At 39.0% G+C, this 24,776-nt stretch overlaps 1 protein-coding gene across 3 annotated transcripts; it reads left to right on the top strand.

Annotated features, from left to right (window-relative positions):
• The first annotated feature begins 1,049 nt into the window (after nucleotides 1–1,049).
• On the top strand, nucleotides 1,050–23,796 carry mroh1 (maestro heat-like repeat family member 1). Of its 3 annotated transcripts, XM_080896260.1 has the most exons (46): nucleotides 1,050–1,192; nucleotides 1,852–1,955; nucleotides 2,956–3,058; nucleotides 3,201–3,346; nucleotides 4,126–4,257; nucleotides 4,645–4,807; nucleotides 5,585–5,683; nucleotides 5,845–5,996; nucleotides 6,616–6,756; nucleotides 6,950–7,042; nucleotides 8,214–8,292; nucleotides 8,608–8,721; nucleotides 8,944–9,017; nucleotides 9,175–9,297; nucleotides 9,784–9,891; nucleotides 10,135–10,279; nucleotides 10,473–10,513; nucleotides 10,969–11,110; nucleotides 11,356–11,408; nucleotides 11,634–11,741; nucleotides 12,447–12,566; nucleotides 12,680–12,802; nucleotides 13,424–13,570; nucleotides 14,243–14,269; nucleotides 15,522–15,644; nucleotides 15,742–15,821; nucleotides 16,154–16,295; nucleotides 16,436–16,531; nucleotides 17,521–17,625; nucleotides 17,728–17,863; nucleotides 18,076–18,188; nucleotides 18,413–18,565; nucleotides 19,576–19,632; nucleotides 19,895–19,992; nucleotides 20,143–20,308; nucleotides 20,505–20,674; nucleotides 20,788–20,925; nucleotides 21,117–21,231; nucleotides 21,400–21,546; nucleotides 21,623–21,689; nucleotides 21,828–21,949; nucleotides 22,351–22,500; nucleotides 22,625–22,759; nucleotides 22,939–23,041; nucleotides 23,199–23,264; nucleotides 23,350–23,796. In XM_080896260.1, the coding sequence occupies exons 3-46, from the start codon at nucleotides 3,037–3,039 to the stop codon at nucleotides 23,424–23,426; spliced, it is 4,911 nt and encodes a 1,636-aa protein (XP_080752386.1). In that variant the 5' UTR covers nucleotides 1,050–1,192; nucleotides 1,852–1,955; nucleotides 2,956–3,036; the 3' UTR covers nucleotides 23,427–23,796. The 3 variants fall into 3 exon arrangements, with proteins under 3 accessions (XP_080752386.1, XP_080752385.1, XP_080752387.1); XM_080896259.1 differs by lacking the exon at nucleotides 1,852–1,955; XM_080896261.1 differs by lacking the exons at nucleotides 1,852–1,955; nucleotides 14,243–14,269.
• The last annotated feature ends 980 nt before the right edge of the window (nucleotides 23,797–24,776 follow it).

Genomic DNA, 24,776 nt, shown 5'->3' with positions numbered 1-24,776 from the left:
GCGACAAATGTCAAATGTTGAACTATATTTGTTAATAATTAGGCATGTTCTATGCTTTCTATTGTTAGCTAGTTCATTTACATATCTTTGGACTCCAGTCACAACTCTATCTGTGAACACTTGGTCATTATTATAGTCCATGGTTAGACCAACGAAGAAAACTAAAAACAAAGAGAAAAAACTGAATCTGCACAGAACTCTTAAGCACTGTAGTTAATATGTAATGAAAACTATCATCACAGAGAGAAGTGAACAAATAACGACAGAGGTGAAACTACTTCCCATGCGACAATGTTAGGGTGGATCATTAGATGGCAGTATTTCCCCACGATTTTAACTATTGCTCCAAGAGACATGACAAATATTCTTTTGGGCTTTTAAGTAAACATTTCAATCTGTTAAGTCTTTATATTCTTTTGGAGATGACATTTCCTGCACACATTTAATTTGTGTAGAATTAGAGCACAGTAACCAAGTCAAGATTGGAATTTGTACTTTTATTGTTTGATGAAATAATGTGGTCTTTTCCCCAGTAACCCTTGTTAGAGTCCTAAAAGACATAAATATTAAATCTATAGTTAGAAAAAACATCTACTTTATCAATCAATCAATGATTCAATCAATCAATGAATCAATCTTTATTGACAGACGTTTCGTCTATAAAAGGATCATACCCTTTTTTTTAAATTCATAACCACAACTCCATTACAGTATGGAGATTTGTTCTATTAGTACTGTTAGTATGTTAAAATTGCGTTTGTGCTCCATTTACACTCACACTTACGCTTGAATGTTTTTCTTTGAGTAAATCACATCAAACACCCACATCCACTTTATCTTTTTTTAGCCGTTTTTACTTTTTTTTTTTTAAATAATGAATTATGATGAGGTACCCAGTTTACCCAACAGAAATAAATACTAATTTGATGACGCACTTGAGCAAGTCAAAGTCTCGATACCTCTCGGTAGCAGTGAAAGTGGCAGCTCTATGTGTTTCAGGTCTGCACGCTAGCCACGCCCCCTGCCTGATGCGTTCCTGCTGACTGAAAGCACATGACCAAGCGTGTTTACACCTGCAGTCTTTAGTCAGGCGCTAACGTCAACTGTGACACGGATACGCAAGCCTGTTTTTTAAACCAAGATAAGACTTGATCGTGGGGTGAGAGATTATTGTTTGGCAGACCCTCGGCTGGTAAGTTAGCCATATTAGAAAGGCCGCTGTTTTGCTTCAATAAGAAGGCTAGTAGCTCTTCCGTAGCAGCAGCTGCTGCTAGGTTAGCACACTAATGACTCTTGAGTAGGTTGCGACAGCAGCATCACCACCAAAGCAGGTAAAAGCTAAAGGTTTAACAGTTCACTCATGTATAAGTGGCTTCACTTCAGGCACTCTACTTAGCTTAGCCCACACGGTGTGTTTGCTTGCAATGTCATCGTTCTTTATGGTATAATCAACGTAAAATTACAATAAATGACTGAACGAGCTAGCAACGATTCAGTTGTTGGTTATGTTAACCCTTTAGCACAGCAGGTGTGGCGGACTGATAAAAAGTTAAGTCCTATTGACCAGATAGTGGCAGTTTTTGGTTGAATACAGCCTTAAACTCATTAATAGGTGTTAGCGTGTCTCAGTGTGAACTTGTCACAGAGGTCACAATCAACTGTCTGCTCTCAGGTAGCTTCCCGCAGGTTCCCTGTGTCTACGTGAGTTGTTGTAATCAGAGGTTAAACTGAGATTTGGCAGGTGAAGGCACAAAGATTGGCTGCAGCAGGGCCAAATAATTACTGTGAGTTAGAAGTAAGTTACATAAAAATGTGTTCTGTGATGTCCAGTAGATGTTTCTTTGTCTGCAGATTGTGATCAGCTGAACTGCCATGCTACTCCGATATTCCCTGCTCTTTATGGATTTAACCACCTGAATTCAACAAGATATAAGCAGATGTTAAGACAGTAAAAGGTAGACTTCGGTGAATGAGTCTAATCCGCATCAACTTAATCACCTTAAATATAAACTCATGTAACCCATTAGCAGTACCCAAGATATATTCAGTTCAACATACTAATTCTCTGTAAACTTGATAACAATACTGCAAACTAACCAGTGTAGCATGCAGTAAACTGCCTACTGCCATATTTTCATGTAAGCATTTGCAAAATGTTAGGCAAAAACATAATTCAACAACACATCATGCATAATCCAGTATCTGATTTAAAACTCAGAGACTGCTCAGCATGTGAAAATCCCATTCTTTAAAAATAAATAACTCATCTTTCTGGCATCTTTCTCCATATGTCAGTGATGCATTTTAACATTTTTTTCCTCTCCCTGGGGAAAAAAAAAGCAACTGAGCATTTAGCTCACGGATGTATTTTGCAACACACTGCACGGATATAGTTTGTGCATTTGTTGATATTTGTTGAGCTGTTTTAAAGTTACTTTTTACAATACTTCCCCATTAAAAATCATTTCTTACCTCTTCTGTGGCACTAACTAGATGCAGACTACCGTGAAACCTTATTTAAATCAGCACCATTAATTGCATCACAGGGATGAAAAGGAAAAAGGGATGTGTTTAAGATGTAAATGAACCATGGGATGTCATTGTTTTCTTATTATTGAGCAAGTGTCTCCATGCCATCACTGGAAACAAGCACAACTCACTCAATAGTAAGATGCACTAACCTCTCTATCAGATGTAATTAATCATTAACTGAAGGCGGTGGGATGCTATTTCAGATTGTTCCAACCCACTTTAACCCCTGGTTGTCATGTTTTTGCATACATTACTGCACATATTTGATAAAGGAACATCCATACTGGGATGGTAGTATGAACATTTTAAATGAATCAAATGATTTTGGTTGCTCCCAAGTCAAAACAGCAGTTTATTTCCAATGAAAAAATGGCAATATTAAGAACAGTATTAACTGTAAATACTGTATACTGTCTTCGGTAGCTCTAGCCCATCTGTATCCCAGGAGAAACAACCCCTCTTTGGCCTCTGGCTCCAGGAAGCCAGAGCTCCTTGCTGTCCAACATGGATGAGACGGATGTTGAACGTGAGTCTCTTCCCTTCCCTACTGAAGGCTAAGCCACATGTATTTGACATTGGTCAATTCAGCTTTCTGAAATATTGTCCATCCACTTATGTTTACTCCTTTTCTGCTCCGATATGCTTCTGAGGTTGTGTTTTCCTTTCAGAGGTGACCCTGGCTCTTCTTGATGCAGCCACCGATAAAGACTCAGAAGTCCAGGAACAAGTCAGGAAGTCTATTTTGACTCTGGGAAAACAGCAGCCAGACCGAGTGTTGGCCATGTGTCAGGACTACCTCCTGAAACACCCTAAGGTAACAACCCAGAATAGTGAGAGTCCTTAGGAAGACGAAAGTCAGCCATAATTACGTAACTAAGAAAACAACTGCAAAGTCGTTTAATGTTTAAAAGCAATATGGACTGTTAAATCTATTTTGAGCCTGTTTTTCTGCATTTTTTTCCCGCACACAGATGCAGAGACTTTTGATACCGTTGTAGCCACTGAATTCATTCAGTTCATTAGTTGGCTTTTTTAAATTTAGATGGTGTAAAATGTTCTTGGTGATATATTCTTTGCTTATCTAAAGGCAGTCCCTGACATTCAGCAGAAAACAGAGTCATGCTGTTATGTTTCAGATTAACTGCTCCTGTAGCATTTTAATTTCCTGTTTCACTCCATTGTGTTCCTGTTCTCCTTTATGTTAATGACCTTGTCAGTGAGGCTGATACTGTTTTCATCTTATTAATCCGTCAGTATCATCATGCTAAAATGTGCTTAGGGAGACATATACTATAACAGAAACTACCACAAAGGCTATTTTGGAAGCTCTGCCTTTCTATGGACAGATTTTGACAACAAGGTAACACAGCTTTGGGAGATGCAGTCATCAGATTTTACGCTTGTACTGACATCAAAATGAAGGCTGATTTCTGTGTGGTCGGAGAGCTTATTGGCATAGTGACTGATGTTATTCCATCGCAGACCAGCCTGTGGTCCTCTTTTTTTTTTTTTTTTTTTTTTTTTTTTTTTCCCCCATGCTTTTATATCGCCTCTTCATATCTTCCTCTTCTTCATCTCATCTTTCTTCTGTAGCTGGTGGTGAGCCACAGAGTTGTGATTCTTCGGACTATTGAGCTGATTGTTAGCTGCAGGATAGAGGAGATCAGTCCTTCCAGGATAAAGAGTATTATCTCCCTGGCCTCAGATGAAATGACTCGATCAAAGGTAAATTATTTATGTTTGTGAAGGTTCTCAGTCGCCCAGGTCATCGTAGTCTAAGGAGCTTGGAAAGAAAAGCATCTGGACTTCTTTAAGTGGACCTTTCACCTCTCATCCGAGAAGCTTCTTCAGTTCTTCTTCTTTAGAGCTAAAGAAGCTGAGAGGTGTAACGTCTTCAAGAAACTTAAAGAAGTCCAGATGTTTTTCTTTCTAAGCTCCTTTGACAAAGGTAGAATATTTACTTTTAATCATTGATTTTTGTGTTTTTTAAGAGTGTGGACATTACATGATTGAGTTTTGATTAAGATATCTTAAAAGCCTTAGTCATACAGTTTCGTGTGGCCCCTTTCTTACATCCTCTTCATTGTTGTTCTGCCTTCATGGTTGATTCAGGAGGTCATCCCAGACTGGCAGCAGGCAGCCAGTAATATCTTGGTCGCGGTGGGTAATAAGCACATCAATGACATCATGGAGGAGATACTAAGCAAGTTCCAGCCAGGGGTCCTGCCTCACTTCTTTGTAGTTCAAACACTGGCCAACCTCTCTGATTCAAATGGTAAGGACATTTTTACTGGCGTACATGAAAGGAAAAATGTGCAGTCTGTCTTTAAGGAAGCCCACATGCAGGCCAGGGTAGGATTTTGGCTGAGAAGAAAGGAATTGAGCGGTTGCTGAGAAAAGCTGAACCTGTTAAACCTGTCCAGTAAGAGCACTTGCAGGTCAAAGATTTTGCACAACACCAGGATTTTTTTCTTTCTCTCTGTTTTTTAGGAGCACTCTGTGATTACAAATGATTAGGGCTCATTTTTTCCACTAAGTATGGAGTCATACTGGCAGCAGTAAGATATTTTTCAAAACTTCTGAGCTGATGTGTACTTTTCTAATGGATTAGTAAAACTTATTTAGAGCCCTGAACTTCAGTGTCTGTGCTCCAAGTATGGCAGCTACCAAAGTAGCATGTCAGGTAGTTAAACAGAGTTTGTCAGTCTTTAAAAGGCCTTTAAAGTGCGGCTGACGTTACTAATCCTACATTTGAATTTGAGCATGTGTTTTATGGCATGAATGAAGTTGTTGTTTTTTTTCTCCCCAAGCTCCATAAAATGAAATCTGGAATAACTTAAAAGAAAAATAATCAGAGTTGTCTGAACTACTCATGTCTGAGTGTCACTTATTGTGGTAACAGCCAAATAACTGATAGACAAATCCATTTGAATTATTGTATAAAAATTAGTCTCATAGTGCAAAAATAATGCCAATGTATGTCTCACTGCTGTTATAGAGGAAGAGGGAAATGTAAGCGTGCCATAAATGTGTAATCTGTTCTGTTCTCTAGTTTATGGCATGGTGCCGTTTCTGAATGCTATTCTGGGAACCATGTTACCCATGCTGAGCATGGCAAAACAGGACAACATAAAGTGGGTCTTCTCTTCTGGTAAGAACCACCTGACCTGTTTTCCAGTGGTTTCTTAGATTTTGACTGAACAAACCAAACAAAAAGTGCAGCTTCACGATGTTCGCGTGTTTGCTTTGCCTGCTCTTTACAGTCACACGGCTTTTCTGTTTCCTGTTTTGTTGTTTTTTCTCTCCCTGCAGCTCTGTCTCATTTCAGCGACAGTATCTTGGAGTACCTGGCCAACTTAGACAAGGCTCCAGATCCTTCAGTCAGAAAAGACACGTTCTCCAGTGACATCTATGCTGCTTTTGAAATCCTCTTCAATAACTGGTTACAAAGCAGAGAGCCCAAGGTAGGTTGATCGTGCAAGATGATATGAAATGCAGTGGACTATACAACTGAAAAACCACCTACATTTTGCAAGAAGTCATGGGTTGAGGCATTGTTGAAGGAAGCTGAATCATTAAGGAAGCAGAAGTAAGCCATCCAAAGCTGCAATGACAAATAAAAAAATAAATGATAAAAGCTAAATTAATTTTCTCACAGAGAGAACACTTGGTGTAATTTACTCTCCTATCCTGGAGAGACACTGTTTTATTGGGAAATTCCCAAAAAAATGTTTTTTGAGTTTTCTGGAAGGTGCAATCTGTTTTAGTCAACAAAAGAGAGTCACAAAACTCAACTAGAAGAGGGTGACATCTTTACTTTTTGTACTGACTCTATATTAATCTGTGTTACTGAACCAAACAATTAAACCGTTTGTTGCACAATTGGGAAGATACAACTGTTTATTAGAAGAGTATTTAGTTAAATTATCTCAGAAAGAGGCTTGTTCTGGGAACTAATATTTATTCAATCACAGGTTATTGATGTGAAGGTCATTCTTATTACACATATGTCCAAGTACTCACCTAATCTTTGTCATCTCTATCACCTCATATTCTGACTTTTCTTTTCTGTTTGGCTTCCAGTTGAGGCTGACAGTGGCTGAGGCGGTGGGATCAATGTGTCATCTGATGGCCAGCGATAAACTGGAGGAACAGATTCCCAGACTTGTTCCTGCCATCCTGTCCCTGTACAAGAAAAACAACGAGCACTACATCATTAGCAAGGTGGGCACAGTGTGATGCATCAGTGTAGGGATTGTTTATTATGGGTTTTTGTAGAAAGTATAATTTATGTAAGGAAATGGAGGACCATTACTCTCTGAGCATCTCTAAACTCTGTCCTGGCTTTAAGTAGAAGTGCATCTTAAACTGAGTCTGAGCCTTTGCGTGAGTGTACCTGTTTTGTTTTTCTAAACAGAGTCTGTGCCAAGTCCTAGATGCGTCTGTCAACATGGGCAGCAGGGTGCTGGAGGCACAACTGGAAGCTCTGCTCTTTGCACTGCACCAACAGGTACACTTTAAGTGCATTTCTTTGCATGGTAATAAATTGGTATCATTGATTGTGTAGTGTATTGATGAGAAACAAATGGTTAGAAGAATTGTTTCTCAGTATTTCTGTTTGGTGCTGAACTACTTATGGTATTGAAAGCACAAATCTGTGAATGAATGGACTGGGTTAATTCTTGCGAATTGCTCACCTGTGCTGCTTTTCTTAGTTGATGAATCAAATGACCGTAACTGTTACTGAGGTCACACATTTTCACATCCTTGTGACTCAGCTGACACTTGGCCTGATGCCTGCGTGTTGCAAAATTTCACCTCAACTACGTAATGTGATGTGATGGCATAATGTTACAGCAGCAGTGTCTGTTACAGTTCCTTTTGTAATTTTTTTCCCTCCATTTTATATATGTAATATTTAACGGTGCTTAAAAGCGCATGTTGCTGTTAAGAATGTGTTCCTACAACATTTTCAGTTCTTATTTTCAGCTGAGAAGTGTACCCGAAGTGGGAAAGTGGTGGCACATGAAGCTTTTCAAAAACAATAAACACATGTGACTTTGTGCTGTAAAAACAGACCATGTGCTCAGACTGTTAATTTTTTTTATTATGGTTTTCAAAAATGCACTGGTCCATGCAAAAATGAACTCATGTTAATATTCTCCCATTCTTCAGCAGCAGGAGAACACCATCATCCCTATATATGATACAGCTGCAGGAGAGCGTTTATACAAATGTTTTATTGCCTTTAGCTGCTTGATTTGCACTCTGACTTGTAGATTATGAGCAGAGTCCTTGTTATGTAAAATTATATCAGTCCCATTTTTAATATACAAATGCAGTGATTCGTATTAGGTAGATATACATTTCCTGGCTGTCACTGATCCAAACACACATCTGCACCCATGACACCCGAAGCCACAGAAACCAAATTAGAAAACTGTATTTTATCCATGCTGAATAACACATACGCTGTTATTATCACAGCTGTTTTAATACAAGGGATAAAGGTAATGGTAAAAATATTATTTAGAATAATGCGACATGTAGCACAATTGTGTTATAGTGAGCCATTTTTAATGACATCTAAAATAATCTAATCTACCGCGACCATTATTTTCCTGATGTAACTAAAAGTCACCAGAATAGACACCATGATGCTCTTCCCTTGTTTCTACCAGGTGTCTGCCCCTGTTGACTACAGTAACCCTCCTACTGTCAAGAACCACAATGAGGTCCTGCGCTGCTTCAGTTTGATTGGTACTAATTTTACTTTTATTTTTCTTCTTATGTTGATGTGGAGTGCACAGTGACAGCTGAATGTTGTCCGGTCAAGCTTTTCTATCTGGTTTAGCTCTGGAGAGTCACAAGAGCAGTAATGAGATGTGCATTAGCGTGTTAGACCCAGTTTCCACCACAGGATAATTGCATTAACTGTTTGTGGACTGCTCTTATCCTCTGTCTTGCTTTGCTTGCCTTTTTTTGACCTGATTATTACATCTGTGTCAATTTATGCATTTCACATTTAAATGTATTTATTTTATTTTTTTTAAACTTCTAATTCTCTCCCTTTAGCGAACTCTTTCCCAGATCGCCTGGTTATGTTTGTTCTTCAGAAGTTGGAGAACAGTAATGAGAGAAGCAGGATGGGCTCCTTGGCTGTCCTCCGTCACCTCATCAACTCCTCCAGTAAGGAAATACAATAACAGCTCCAAGCATGACACACACTATTCCCTGATCACACACTTGCCTGTTTTACGGCACACAGACATTTCAAGACAAGTAAGAAGCAAATTGTTCAGTTTACCTAAATCACGTGATAGTATTTATGTATCTATGTGTGCATACATAGAAGTGTTGATTCATTTGATTATTTAAGACTTTGCCTTTATTAGTACCTGTGCATTACAGCTTCTACTATGGAGAGCAAGAAGCTGCTGATTCTGGCCAGCATCAGACAGCCGATGGCTGACCACAGCAACAAGGTAACGCGCGCGCGCGCACACACACACACACACACACACCTTTTTATTTTATTTTTTTTGACTATCATGCTGTTAGATGGATGAACATATTCTTCTTGTGTTTTACTCTTTTCCTTAAGCTTTTAGTTGTTTAGACAATGATGTCATTGTTTCCCAGGTGAAGAAGCGTGTGGTCCAAGTGATCAGTGCCATGGCTCATCACGGCTACTTGGAGTTAGAGGGAGGAGAGTTACTGGTTCGATTCATAGTTCAACATTGTGCTTTACCTGACACGTATCAGGTACAACTCCTTTTGTGTTCATTTCCCCCTTTTTTTTTTTTTCCTGATTTGTATGGAAGTTCTCTGTTAGTTGCATTTTCAGTGCTGTATGTGTGTGTTAGTATGGTGGCTTTTTGTTGTATATATGTACACAATGTACAAAATGGTAACAGTAAAAACAAATATCATTTTCTGTTTTCCATGTGATTAAAATCTAAGGTGCAAACATGAATGATGACATGCAAACAAGCCCATTAATGCCCAGACATTCATAATCATTCATAATTCACAAATGAGCTTTAATACTTTATCTTAAAGTCTATAAGATTAATGAACTATATGGAGCTGAAAATGACAGATTCTGCAGATGTGAAACATCAGTCCTCTCACAGATAACCTGAGGACTTTAGCACCCCAGATTAAGGAAGAACTGTACAGAAGGACCAGCAAAGATGTTTTTAAGTAAAATATGTATTACTACCTGTGCCCTTTTCTGTGTGTCTTCAGCGGAGTCAGAGGCCCACAGATCCAGAGGAGGTAACTAACGAGTCACTCAGGTCAATGTGTGACAACACCCTTCATCTCCTCACTACCACTGTTGGACGACTAGCCGATGTATGTACCCTTTCTACCAGTCTGATCTGATAAATATTGTGTATATATATTAACATGTGTTGTTCAGGAAACGGTGTTAGCAGCAGGTGTTTCTTATGTCTTTATTTTATGCTGTGCATGTGTGAAACTTCCCTGACTAGTAGTGTAGGTCAGTTAAATTTGATTTGTACTACTAGTCAGTTAAAAGTGTTACGTTTAAGAACTTTGCTGTGATATTTAACATGTGTGTTTTCTTGTTTGAAGGTACTGTGGCCAAAGTTGCTGTTTTATCTGACCCCTTCACAGTACAGCAATGCCACTACTCCTCTTTGTAAAAGTCTCATAGTGCTGGGCAGCAAGAAGAAAAATAACCAAGAGCCCAGCTTCAAAATCGACTTTACACGGGAAGGTACATGGCTATAGACACTTCTTTATGTAACGTGTGGAAAGCAGTGTGCTGTAAGGGGTCTATGTTGAAATGTTGTGTGTGGAAGTGGAAAAAATAATATTATAAATAACTTTATAAGCATTGAAATTTGTTCTTACGTCTCTTGTTCTGAATGATCAGTTTAACCTAAACATGTCTCATCTCTGTCCTTTAGTCAATCTACCATCTCCACAAACACTGATGATCAGACTGCTGGTAAGCAAATATAGAAGCATCGGCTAAACCTAATTCCCTTTTTTGCATCTTCAGTATTCAAATAAAGGCTTGCCAAGCATCCCATCTAATAATTGGCTGGAGCAAAATTTTTGTAATAAAATTAAAAAAAAGAAAATTAAACAAAAAGAAAAAAGGACTGCATGGATTTATTATGCTAATTTAATCCCCGGGGTGTGTGTGTGTGTGTGATCTGCATATAATGATGGGGTGTTATATGCATACTGTGAGTGAAAGTTAAGTCTGTATGTGTGTTTTTTGTGTGCGTGCATGCGTTTGTTTCACTCTCTATGGCTTTTAATCCCAAATTCTTTGTAGTTGCATTTTTTTCTCTAGCTCCTCCTACCACGGAGCAATAACCAAGTTAGACAGATTTACTGCAATTGTTTGTCTTTTATGTGATCTGTGATATAAATGATACGTATCTGTTTTTGTAGGTGAATGCAGCTTTTCCATTCAATAACAGAGATCATGGCGCTCCGTCCCTCTCTCTCCTCCAAATCCTCAGTATTAACATTCACCCCAATGCTGAGGCAGTCTGGGACAAAGAAATAGCTCCACTGCTTACAGTACTAGAGGGTATGAAAATATGTGCACATACAGTAATCATTTTATGCATTTATTTGTATTATACTATATATGTGCTTTGCTGTAGTTACACAAACTGGCACTTTTGCCCTTCAGGGGTTCTCATGCTTGGTTTTTTTTTTTGTTTTTTTTTTTTCTTGTAAAGATGATCGTCACCTTGAGTGTCATCCTCATGCACAGTATTTTTCACTATGCTGCTGCCAGAGCTTTCTGACTGTGGTTTTTGGTTTTAACAGAGTCCGCTGCAGAGAGTCTGGATAAGAAGGAATGGGACAAGAGGTTACTGGAGGTGTGTGGGTTTATTTTTAATATTCCCTCTTCAAATGCATTAGTGATTTTCAGCTGAATAAAACAAAAATATCGTCCCACTTATTTGGGAAGAGAGTGAATGATGGTTGTCATCATTATTAGATTATTTATATAGTTAGACTGTTATGATCCCTGCTTCGTCAAAAAACATTTAAGTCAATTAATTTGATCAAAGTCATCCTAACGGTGCTAAAACTGTCCACAGCTCTTGTCTAAAACCCTGACAGCACTTGATGATGATAAGTGGGTATGTCAGTTGGCAGCTGAATCAACCAGATACCTCCCTACATATAACAACGCCTTAGAGGAGAAGGTAGGTACCTTTTTAACAGTAAAGGTTTATTAAATCAGTTCAGAGCTGCTAAGACTTCAAAGCAAACTTAATTTAGAAGTGAAAAATATGGAGCAGGTAGAGGGTGGTAATAAATCTAAGAAAAACGTCAGAATTTCTGACAGTAAAATTGTCAATTTCCAAGAGAAGAAAACTGCAATATTCTAAGATTTCCATCACAAATATGAGACCACAGTTCACACAGCACACATTAGCACTAAAATGATGCCCATGGTACTCCTTGTGCATATTTTGGCAAGACTGTGCAATGAGAGCTGATGCCAAACGTTCATCATCTCACCCAAATCACCAAGTTGTTTTCTTCTAAATGGGTCCATTTTTTTTTCATGCTAATATTATGAATCATATTTAAATCACAAGTATTTCTTCATTCTTAAATCCAATTGCAAGGTATAATTTGATTTGGTCATCTGCTGCAGACATAATGAATGCTTAGCAGAACACATAAAATTTATATTTATTTATTTATATATATATTTTTTGATTGCATACAGAAAGTTGAAAAGTTACACCTGACCAAGGGTGTAGCTTGAAAATAAACAAAACTTAACTAGTAAATTTTGTATAGTATAATTGATATCACAGATGTTCCTCTTATAGGAGAGAAAGATATGAAAATGCTGCTTAGATATTTATATAATGAGCCTTTTTTTCCCCTTTTTTTAGAGCTTCCTGTATCGATGTATAGGAGTGACTCTCCAACACTGTTTCAATAAAGACCTGGTCAAAAAACAGCTGCATGAAGTTCTCCTCGCAGCTCGGCACAATGATGCAGTCGAAAGAGAGGTACCTGAAACTGTCACCTGACAATATTCTTTCGTACAAAACTCATGTCACTTTCGATGTTGTTGCACAGGTTTATAGTCTGACTCTAAATTCCCGTCATCTGCATCTCTCAGGGAGTGGCGATGGGCGTCGGTCTGTGTGCAAATAGCCACTTGGAGGGAACTCTGGCCAAGCTGGATGAGTTTGGAAAATCGGATGCCTTCAAGAAGTCACCGAGCATCTTTAACCTGCTGAAAGTACGATGGAAAATGTGCAAATAACAAGTTTCCTTATGTTTATTTTATGTAGAGCAGTGTTCATTTAGACGTCAAATTTTGATTTGTTCACAATCTTTTGACCAAAATCTCATTCTAAAAAAATCTAAATTCTTGTAGTTTTAGCTAAATATCATAAGATATGAGACCAAATCTGACGTTGGCTACATTATAAAGTGTGAAAGAGTGTCAAGTTTTGTTGGTGACAGTTTCTCAACACTGTTTATTTTCCTTGACATGAAATATCAAATGTGTCCATATGTCTACTCTTCTCTTCCTCTCATATGTTAATTTAAGATCAGAGATTACTTCTGACTGGATCACTTCCATATTCCCACCCGTCTATACACCTGTCTCTTAGATAGTTCTTATTGGATCTTGTCTCTGCAGAATATTTTCAATATTTTTTTTTCGTTGACAAAAAGTGGCAACACATCCCGTCATCGTTTTTGTCCTCGAGCATTATTTTTTTATTTCCTTGTCAGCTTGTTTTTATTAGGAAAAAGTGTGACAAAAATTATTGGTTAACAAAATGAATACTGATTGTACAGTTTTTTTACAAAAAACAAAACGGCTGGTTATTCCTTTCTTGTCTAACCTCAGGAGCGTAATGATGTCGAGGTGGAGAAGGTGAAAAGCACATTAATCCTGTGCTACGGTCAGGTGGCTGCGAACGCCCCTCCAGAAAAGATTCTGAACCGCATTGATCAGGACATCCTACGCTGCATCAGTAAACATTTCAACACCAAGGTATGGAAACACAGAGAAACAGTCCTGTGATTTAGTAGTTTGCCATTGTTTGAGATGGTGTTGCTGGGTGTCACAGACTCCTGCATCACTTAGGTCAGCGGTCCCCAACCCCCTGGCCGGGGACCAGTCTGTGAGTCGTCTGGTCTGTGCCGCGAGAGTTGAGGCTTAGGTGTATATATTTGAAAGAAATATTTACGCATTACCATAGCGACCAGAGAGCATTAAGGGGCAGAGAGGAGGATGTTACTCTCAATGCTGTCGGCGCATTTCAGGGGGACGCTGCTAATAAAGTTACACAATTACACAGTGAATTTGCCTTTATTATTATATTTACAAAATACCACAGTTTTTGTCTTGGTCGTATCATTTTATTTTGTTGTATTTATCCGCAACACCTTAAAGGCCAGTCTGTGAAAATATTGTCTGACATTAAACGGGTCTGTGGTGCTAAAAAGGTTGGGGACCGCTGACTTAGGTGATCAGACAGTTCATGAGAAGAAAGAGAAAAAACAGCAAACTGAGCTAAGATCCAGGTCTGATGCTACAGGCAGTGAACAAGGAAACTCTTAATTTTAACAGCTTATTGATGAACATTTTATTTGACTGAATCCTGCAGGAATCAGGGCTGTGTTTGTATGTGAGCTCATTCCTTATCACCTTTTCTTTATGCAGGTTCTGGGGATTAAAGTAGAGACAAAGGTATCGTCACAGGAATCCAGGAGCTTTGTCTTTAATCCTTGCTAGTTAACATTTCCTCTTTCTTCAGTTTGATCTCACCCTCCTTTCTTAATATATTTCTGCATACTTTTGGTGATATTGTCACTAAAATCATACATGAAAGTCTTCAATTTGAGAGCGCTGTGCAGTAAAACAGCCTTTTCATTATGCTTCAATCCAGCTTCACTGCATACATGTGAAGTTTCACGGTGCAAGAGCACCAGACTTTACTGTCCTCTGAAGGCATTCATGTATGATCGATCACTAACATGTTTCCAGTGTGGTGGTGGAGTTTATGTTGATTTTTAAAATGCAATTTAAAACTTTTTTACAATCACCTAATAGCAATGAGACTAAAATATATCCCAGCTAAATTTGGTTGTTGAACCGTCGGAAACCATATTGAGCATCACTTCTTATTGCAATAAGGGACCGTGGTGTACTTCTGGGAAATGTAGCTTCAAAGTGATGCATCACTGAAAATATCTCACACACTCACTTCAGGAAAGCTTGAAAGATTTTTTTATCTTTTGTTGTTGGCTCTCAGCTACAAAGAGCAGATGATAAGAAACTAGCAGACCACCTTTCTTACATTAGTCCTTACTAAATAATATTCCGGTTTACGACAATATTGTATTATGTGTGTGCTGTTAAGCTGTTAACATTTTGTCTTGTGATTATAATCATTTGGGGCAAAGAAACAGCTGTGTTTACGGCATTGTTCTAGTCAGGGTGACATTGATAAATAACACCTTCAGGTCCGTCTCTCTCTGTTCTTCACTATAAGCTCTACTCTTTCTTTCTTTTTGCCTTATTTGCTTAAAGGTTGATTGCTGTTACATTACTCACTGGTGACTCGCACGCTGTGTGAACACCTTTTATGTCTTACTGATCAGAGCTTGCAGATGTTGTGTTGTTCTACTGATCACCTCACATTTCTTTCCATCCATAGGCATGGAGGATCAATCTGCAATATACATGTTGGATTGATTTAATTAATTAGCTGACTGATTTATTATTATATGTATTTTATTGTTTATTTTTACTATGCTTTGTTTAGAGTTGTGTCTGCTAAAACAGGTTTGCAGTGCATCTTGTTCATTCTTGATAACGGAGACTGCCTCTTGACCCGAATCATTTTCTCTCTTTGTTTTTTTTTGTTGTTTTTTTTATGTCTTTGTGCGTCATTTGTCTTTATTTTGTGCACCGTCATCTCTGCATTTTCCCAATACAGGACCTGACTATGAAGCTCAGTTTGATCCAGAGTGTTGGCCTCATAGCCAGAGCCATCAGTGAGTGTGTGAAGAAACAGGGCTACATCTTCTCTCGCAAGCAGGAGCTCATTACTGTTATGCTGGTCAGTGGAAATTAAGGGCCAGCTTCTTGTTACACAGTAATTGCAGACAGTAAGAACAGCAGACATGTTCTTGTCTTTTATTTTTTTCACTGGTCAGGACTTCATTAAGGCAGAGCAAGCTGATGCACTGAGGACTCCAGTACGCCAGCTTGTGATGAGCACGTGTGCCAACCTTATGTATCCTTCACTTCAGTGAAGAAACTGAACTTTGCAAAGTAATATGACACAAATTAAGTCCCTTAATAATAGAGACTAACAGCTACTGAATATATGTACAGAGCGCTTACTAATAAATGAGTGTTTGTAGTAGTTAATCTTACTGTTTGCACTGAATGAACTGTAAAACTTTGATTTGGGGTGACTTCCTTTTGCAGACTTAAATGATAACCACAGAACTCAAAGTCAACAGAAGACAAATACGAGGCAGCACTTTGCTGACGTGAAATGAATCATCAGTGACTGAAGCTCTGTCATCTCCCAGTGTTTTATCTTTGACCTTAATGCCTCAGTCCACTGGACCCTCCGATGAGCGAGAATGAGAACTTTGACTTGCTAAAGGTGTGTATCAACAGTGTGTTCTGTCTGCCAGCTGAGACGAACACTCCAGAGAAAACTAAAGAAGAGGAGCCGCTCGACCCCAAGCAGAGAAAGGTGAAGTGAGATAGACTGAGATCTGCTGTAGTTTGTTTGTACCACCTCTGATCTTTATAGCAAACTTTGTCTGTCATTGTAGCCAAGTATTTTAAATGCTGTCATGCTGTCAGTCAATATATTCTGGTGGATCTCTACAGGCGCTGTACAAAGACACGCTGGCTGCTCTGCAGGAGCTGCTGAAGAGCGTATTGGCTAAAGATCCAACACCCGACGGTTTACAGAATGTCTTTAAGGTGAAGCCTGCCGCTTCAGCAAATGCTCTTGTTTTCACTTGGCTATTCAATATGTTATTTATTTAATTTTTAAAAAATAAATGAGGTCATTTTGTCATAAGATTAAGGGGCTGATGAAAATCTTTACTAGTAGTTTTGGTCGAGCAGTAGAAGAATGGGGAATAAAATCAATACAGAATAGTATCACAGTGTTTTACATGGTGATAATAGATCGATTAAGGGAAACAAAATATCAATATTCTATTAAATAAATAATACTTCTATTAGAAAAATAATTTAAATACTCTCTTACCATCATCCTGACATAATGTTGACTCAGTTTAATGCAAGTGAGAAACTGTCCAACACTGGACACACTTAGCTCGACTAAAGCTAGCTCCTACTTCAAAGCACGCTGATGGCTCAGTCACAGCAGCCTCCTCACGCTCCAGCATTGACAGCAGGTTTTAGTGAAGGGTCTAAAGCAGGATCTGCTTAACAATCTCATTTAAAGCACAAAAAATAAAGGCAATAACTTTATCTTATAGAGTAAAACAAATACTGAAATAGTTTAACTTTGAAGACAAATCACCTTTTTAAACTGAAAAATAAATTCCAAAATATGCTTTTGAATATATTCAGCATATGTTAAAAGTACAATAATATTATATTGTGAGTGAAGTATAGTGACAATATTGTATCATTAGGTATCTGGTGATTCTAGCACTATTTATTTCTGGTTTTAAGTGCATGATACAAATTGCTCTTTCTCTGCTTTTAATTTTAGTTTCTGTCAGTCCTGCTCACGACTCCAGTTCCACAAATAACTTTATAAAAATCTTTAAGTATTGTAGACTGCCATACAGTAATGATTGACTTTAACATGCCAGTATCATATCGTAGTGTACGTGTAAAGCTCTTGTAAAGGACAAAGTAAAGCACTATACAAATACAGGCCATTTACCATAGTGTATGTAACCTGCGTTTTCTGATGTGACTTCCTTGTGCAGCACATTGAATCATGGTTGAGTTCTGGACAGGACCACGAGAGGGAGCGAGCTATCACAGCCACAGCTCACATACTGGCTTACTACCTGGATAACCTGACTGTCAAGGTACACACAAAAACATAGGGCAGATATATTGGTGACAAAATGTTTTTATAATTCAATGGATAATCGTGTAATTACCATTTAACAACTCAAAACTTTGTGTAGAACATGGTGTCTTTCCACAACCTTGGAGCTCTGCTGGGCCGCCTGTCTCCACGCTGTTCGGACCCTGTCCCTGCCGTGCGCGCTGCTGCCGTCGAGTGCATACACACACTCCTTTATATACAACTTCGATATGAAGGTACAGTCATGTAACGCTTTGACATTTTATACATTGTTTTAAGGAAGTACCATGTCATAAAGTGGGGAAAGGTAAGGAGGCAATGATGAGACCCTGTCTGTTATTTTGTAATTAGTTTATAAAAGGAGCAGGGGTTGGATAATCTGGAGTTGAACTGTGAATAATTATTGTCAGTGTAAAACTTATTTAAATATTTCTATCCCTGTTCCTAGGATTCTCTTTGGATTATAAGGATGAATCTGTGGACTCTCTGCTGTTGTTAAAGGATCGGCTGGAGAACCCTGACCACTCAGTTCTGTACAAGACCTGCTCAGACCTTACCAAGGTACGCGCAGGAGAGCTGCAAACTGCTTTATTGCTCGTGCTCAATACTTGTTTTCTTGCCAGTGTGGATTTTATCTTTTAGTATGACACTCAACAATATGTTTGTGCAGTTATCTGTTGTAATGCGTATAGTCTGTCACACTCTGTCCACCATAATGTAGGGGTGTGTGTGTGTGTGTGTGTGTGTGTGTGTGTGTAACTGTATCTTTCCCTGCATGAAATCAGGTGATGAGTAAGCGTCTGCCTCAGCAGCAGCTGACGACATTGGTGTTCATGCTGTTTGAAGGGCTTGTCGACAGCCAGACAAACTGCTGCCGAGCTTCAACTGTCATTCTGAATACTCTGCTCAAGAACAGAGGAGGCGGACTACAAGATATGGTAACGCACGGACTGCCTTTAGTTGCATTTTCTTATGCCTGTACAGTCATTGCATATGATATAAAGTTGCAAAAGAGAAATCTCTGGAATCACTGACATTTCCTTATAAATAAATGTATACAACATTTGCCTACTCACAAATTTGGGGGATAGCTTTCACAGAACCTTAAGAAGAGGCATTTGAGCGATCCGCCAAGCAGGGAAAAGCAGCAACAAAGCAACAAGCACTTCTAAAGATCTGGATGTTATTCAGCCCGCGAAAACAACTAATTGTCTACAAGTGAATAAAATTTAAGACTACTGCTACTCTCCTGGGAGTAGGCGTCCTTCAAACATCAAAGGGAATAACACTCAGTCTTGGGAGTTGAAGAAGACCAAAGGGCTGCAAAAAACGGCACTGTAAATCTTTAAACCTTGTTAAAGTCTTTGTTCATGTATTCATAAAAAACACTGATCGGGAAAACGCCTAATGAAGGGGAAAGTTTTTTTTTTGTTGTTTTTTTAAAAGACCACTTTGAAGGTACAAACTACATTTAAAAACTCAAGATTGGCTGCTTTGCAACCCAAGGGCCAAGAAATCTTTGAATCAATGAGTGAGCAATAAATTCAGAACAGAATTAAACAGCAAAGTGGTTTACAAAAAAAAGACAAAGAAAGGAGGAAATTCCACTTTTTTTTTTGAGCCTCTTAGCTCTGACCTGATTCACATGATCTGGTGTGACCTGTAGAGGCCTGTTAGGTCAAGACATCCCAGAAATGTTGATGAAATATTTCTGAGAATTAAGCAGGACATGGAAAGTATAGCTGTTACTGGTTTAGTTAGATTGTGTTTGTCTAAAATGATCTTGATGGCCGTACAGATGACATCAAATCAAAAGTCCTGCTAAATGTAACCAGCTTCACAGACATGGTTTTGCAACTGTAACAGTGAAGTGCTTTACCTGCTGCTGTCCTGCTGGATCACCAAACACAGCGATTGTTTGTTTCTGTGTTGTTTGGTGTGTATGTAGGTCCCAGAGATGCTGGAGGTGCTGCATGTGCGTCTGCAGAGCGTCACAGAGGACCAGGTAAAGACAAACATGAATGCACAATTCATATATCACACACTTAAATTATTCAGATATTGAGCGTTATCAGCATTTACAATTTAAAGGATTTCTTATTATCCCCATGTTAAAATAACAAAGAGCAAATTAGAAGAATACCTTTGAGCCCTATTTTGCAATGATGAGCCGTTTACTTCACAACTCTCTTACTTTGTTTTCTTGCAGGTACTTAATGAACTCACTCGCTTTGCTAAGAATAACTGTTTTATTGTATTATGTTCAGGTGAGAGTGGCAGTGGGACAAACAGTACTTATCCTGGCTTCTCAGCATCTACAGACTGTTATCAATACACTAGTCAACCAACCACTTCCTTATGACAAGTAAGTATAAAGAACCTTTAAATCCTCTTCCTCAGCATGACCACATGCCAGCTGTTTTTTGTCTTAATATAAGAAAGAATTGCTCATATTTTAGCTGTAACAGATATTTTCTGGGACATGTGTGAACATGAAGCGTATTTGTTCGTGCAGCTGGATCAGTGAGATGTGGATGGCTTTGGGAGCAGACCCCATTGTAGCTAATCAGATCATGGAGATGGTGATGGAGAAACTTAGCATCATGGCACCCTACGTAGACAAGAAGGAGTCATTGATGAGAGGAGGAACAACAAAGGTGGCTACTAATCAGCCACTGGCTGTAAGTTACAAAGTGACTCACTACATGTAAATTGAGATGCAATTGTTGTGCACAGGACACACACATATCATGAAAGTCTGTTGTACAGACTACAAAGAAATTAGCTTGTGTTTAGTTTCTGGTGCTGTTTTTAAACTTGGTAAATTTACTATAGATAATTGATGGGTGTGAATGTTGTGTGACTTTTGTCATTCAGATGACATGCGGTCTCAAGGAGCTGTTATTAAACGGTCAGAGTCAGGAGCCAGCGGTCAGTCTGTTCCCTCGGCTATTCTCCTGCCTCACTGTGCGACTGGGAGCGAGCGTCGGAGTCTCAGCACCAAAGGACAGCAACTCAAAACACACTGCCTCCATCCACGTCGCAGGGTACTCATCTTTTTTTTTTATGTATAAAATAAATAAATAAAATCTCTGTCAAGTTAGAATGTCAGGTGTTTCTGTGGGTGAACCTTTGGATCCAATCCTTTCTTCTCTTCCAGGGTAGCAGCTGAAGCGCTGAGAATTTTGTTAGCACGAGCCCAGTTAGATGAGGTGATGAAAAAACTGGATGAGGATAACGCCTGGGATGCAGTGAAGGAAGCCAGTACACATGTTAAAGGAGTGACACTGCTAGCAAGGTACAGATATCTTCATGTTGCACATCAGTAAAGCTGTAAATCTCTTTTAAAACAGTACACTGGAAACACTATGCCCTTGTTTTGCATTTTATCCAAACCCTGTCTTATTAGGAGTTAAAATGTTAATTTAAATGTGCTCTAAATGTGCTATGGTGTCTTTGTAAACAAGCGTTTGTTTGCCTTGTCCTTAGGGCGATGGCTAAGCATGCTGGTCCCAGATTGCCTGCAATCGTGGAGTGTCTGTGTCCATTACTGAACAATATCTATGAATGCCAGCGAATCACTGTCACTGCTTTCTTTTCTGAGGTGATAAACCCAGTGATTACATGTCTCCAATTCTTATCGTTATATCTAAATTGCAAATGACTAAATGAGTATCTTTAGCAGCTTCATTGGCCAGCAGCAGGAGAACAACAATAAAATGTTTTTTATTTATTTTATGTCTTTTGTCACGGTCTTATCTTGTGACTCCAGCTGTTGAACCATCATGTGGTGACAGAGCTGATGTTAGTAGATGTGTTAATGAACAACATGATGGAGAGGATATCAGATCCATGCTGCACGGTCCGCATGTTGTCTGTGCGAGGGCTGGGGAACATAGCCGTGGGCTCACCTGAAAAGGTACGCACACTCACAGCACTCGCACTCAGCCACCCTAACTGTTACGACACTCACTCACATGTAACTTTCATATTAGGTGAATAAATATGCCAAGGAGCTGCTGGCAGCCATGAGTTCAGGAATGGAGGAGAAAGATGATCCAGGTAAGTCAACAGCAGATTAAAAGTGAAAAAAGGTAACGCTAATAAACATTTGTATCTAATTCACTGCAGTGTTTCTTAAAGCGTACATGGTACAGTCATTAATCAGATCTCTCTTTTTTCTATATAAAACTGAAACAGGTAAACTGATCACACTTGAGGCCATGTCAGGCTTGTCTAAAGTTCTTGTCCACCTTGACAAGAAAAACGTTCACCTACTCGCGGTCTACATCTTCATGAAGATTAAACCTTTCTTGGAAAGTGTAAGCTTGGTCTTTATATATGTCCTGTATCATGTTATTAATCAAATATTAATCTAAATAAAGTAACATTTTGTTGTATTTTATATCAATATTTCTTAAAAGTTCATTCACATCTGAGGTCAGTTAGATTTCTCAAGCTTTGTTCAGTCCTGTGAGAAGATGACTTTTTAAATATTCAGACACAAGGAGGCTTTATGAGACACCTGTACGTTTGTGGCTTTTCAGCAGGTGTGCCTACTAACAGGGCCCTTTTTGTAGGCACACCTGTTTACCTGCCTACACCTCTGTGCCTAATAAAGTGAAATTTCCCATTCCAACCTACATGAGACGATGAAACAGGCAATGCACTTTCTCTAGTTGTCTAGATAAAATGCTAAGTGCCGCTTCTGACTCTCAACCAGGAGAACGATGACATCCGCTGTACTTCCATCCATCTCATGGGTAACCTGTCCACGTTTGGCTCAGGAGAGCAAGTGTTCAAAGACCAGATCCACAATGTTCTGGTCAGCCTGCTGTTACACCTGGTTGATCCAAACCCGGAGGTGGTTAAGGTAAAGTTGGAAAGCACACACAAACTGTGACAGCAGCTTTCTCTCTTATTGCAGATACACTTTAGTACTAGAGGGTGAGCTGTTACATGCTGTCATGTAAAAGTGGATTGATTTGTTTGTTTAGGCGTGTAAGTATGCGATGCGAGTGTGTGCTCCTGTAGTGGGATCAGAACAGATCACAGCCATGTTTCAGAACCACCTACATGAAGATAAGAGCTTGCACTACGGAGAATTCATCAACGACCTCACAAAATACCTGGTGAGCTGAGAGACCGTCTGAGTTAAGCTTATTTAAATGTGGGGAGATAAATTCAAACCGTTAGTTTTAGATTTTGTCAGCTTTCTGTCCTGATGTTTGCTTTTCTCACCGCAAAGTTACAATAAATCATAATATAGATGCTCGTTTGTGATGCTTATTGTGTGTTTTGTGGGCTGTAGATTCAGGACTTTCCTGGCATGCTGAACTTCTACCACATTTCAGTCATCCAATTCTTCAAGAGTAACTGGCCTGAGGTCAGAGCAGGAGCTGCCATGTTTATAGGTATCACTGCACTTTAAAAGATCACTCCATATTATAAACTGAAGTTCTATCAATAAGCACGAAGTGTCAAATGAAAACCAGCCTCTGTGTCAGTTAGGTTACAGTATGATAGTTTACAGATGACATGTGATGATGATGATGATGTATCCATCATCAGGGTTCATGCTGGGAAATCTTCAAGAGGAGCATCACTCCCACCTCAACATGGGCACCATCACTAAAGGTAAAGTGAAAAAATCCCTTCATTTCCTCTCTGATCTCATTCTGTTTGTTTGCTGGTTTTAATATTTGTGTGCGTTCGTTTACAGGTTTGGTGATGCTGCTTCAAGATCCAGATCCTGTTGTGAGAGTGAAGGCTGCTGAAGCCATGGGACACTTCCACTGACACACACACATACAAATACTAGTAATTCCTTTACACATCAGTGGTCGGTATAGATAGTAATTTAATTGTTTTTTTTTTTAATATTCAGCACTCTGTGTTCCAGTGTGCAGTCATTCTCAAATTATCCAAATAAACTAACTGCAGACTTTCATTAAGACCAGAACAGGGACCAAAGAGGAAGAAGTGAGGAGTACGAAACCAAACGGTCACATGATCATGCCAATGAAAACTAAAAACACTCAGTCACACACACATGCAGATGCATTTAGCTCTTATAGTCTTAATTTAGCCCCTCTCACCTTTTACTCTGGTACTTGAAGGAAGAGTCGATTCTTAACGGTATTTTAGTGACCCAGGACTGTGCTCTTTACAGATAGACCTCATCTGTAGCATCCTGTCAGTGTGACAGCGACAACGAGATACACTGTGTTCTCTCGATCAATATATTATACGTGAAGTTTCTAATGCGAACATGAAAATACATTTAAACTTGAGTAAAACTTTTTTTAGAATAAATATAGTTTCTTTGAATACAGATATATATATGAGCAAGTGAAAGTTGCACATTTGAAGTACATGACTAGTTCACGTGAGCGTGGTTGGTAGCTTGTGTGTGTGTGTGTGTGTGTGTGTGTGTGTGTGTGTGTGTGTGTGTGTGTGTGTGTAGTCATGGCAGCATTTTGTGACCATGTCAGTGAATGTGGAGTTTAGTTCCAGAAAATCTCCGTTACAGGTAGTTGCAGTTTAGTGAGCTTGGTTTTGGTGTACTAAAGACCCCACCCTCCCCCTCACCTTTTGAATCTTTAGCCACTGCTGAGCTGTTTCCCTGCCCTCAGTGAAGACCCTGTGAAACGTGCTTAGATCGATTAGATTTGTGGTTCCACGTGGATGTCTTAAAGTGAAGCATAAAATAAAAATAAATGCACGAGAGCTAGAGCAGATCAGATTTGAAGGGTTGACAGTGTGTCTGGAGGATGTGAGTAATTAATCCATATCATTTAGCCACTAAATCAGCCACCAGTAACCAGCCAGTAGCTGTTAGTGTTTCTATAACCAGCAGGACTCAAGCTCAGTAATGGGAACTGGGTAAGAGTTTGCCTATTGACTAATGCCAGGCTCACTATCACTGTTTAATGATGCTGTTTATAAATCACTACCATCTCTACAGCTGTAACAGTCATGTCTTCAGCCGAGGCTTTTAAAACTGCTTTGATTGTCTTGTTTTATCAGCATATGGTTAATTTTGTTTTTTAATTTCACGTGAACTTCACATTAATCTCACGCGTACACGTTAATCGCCTGGAAAAAAAAAATCTTTGCCAAACCTCCTGTGTCAGCCCTCATAAACAC

Source organism: Rhamphochromis sp. 'chilingali' (genome assembly GCF_963969265.1).
Source record: "Rhamphochromis sp. 'chilingali' genome assembly, chromosome: 11".
Classification (NCBI taxonomy): domain Eukaryota; kingdom Metazoa; phylum Chordata; class Actinopteri; order Cichliformes; family Cichlidae; genus Rhamphochromis; species Rhamphochromis sp. 'chilingali'.
This window is presented reverse-complemented; position numbering and strand designations above follow the sequence as displayed.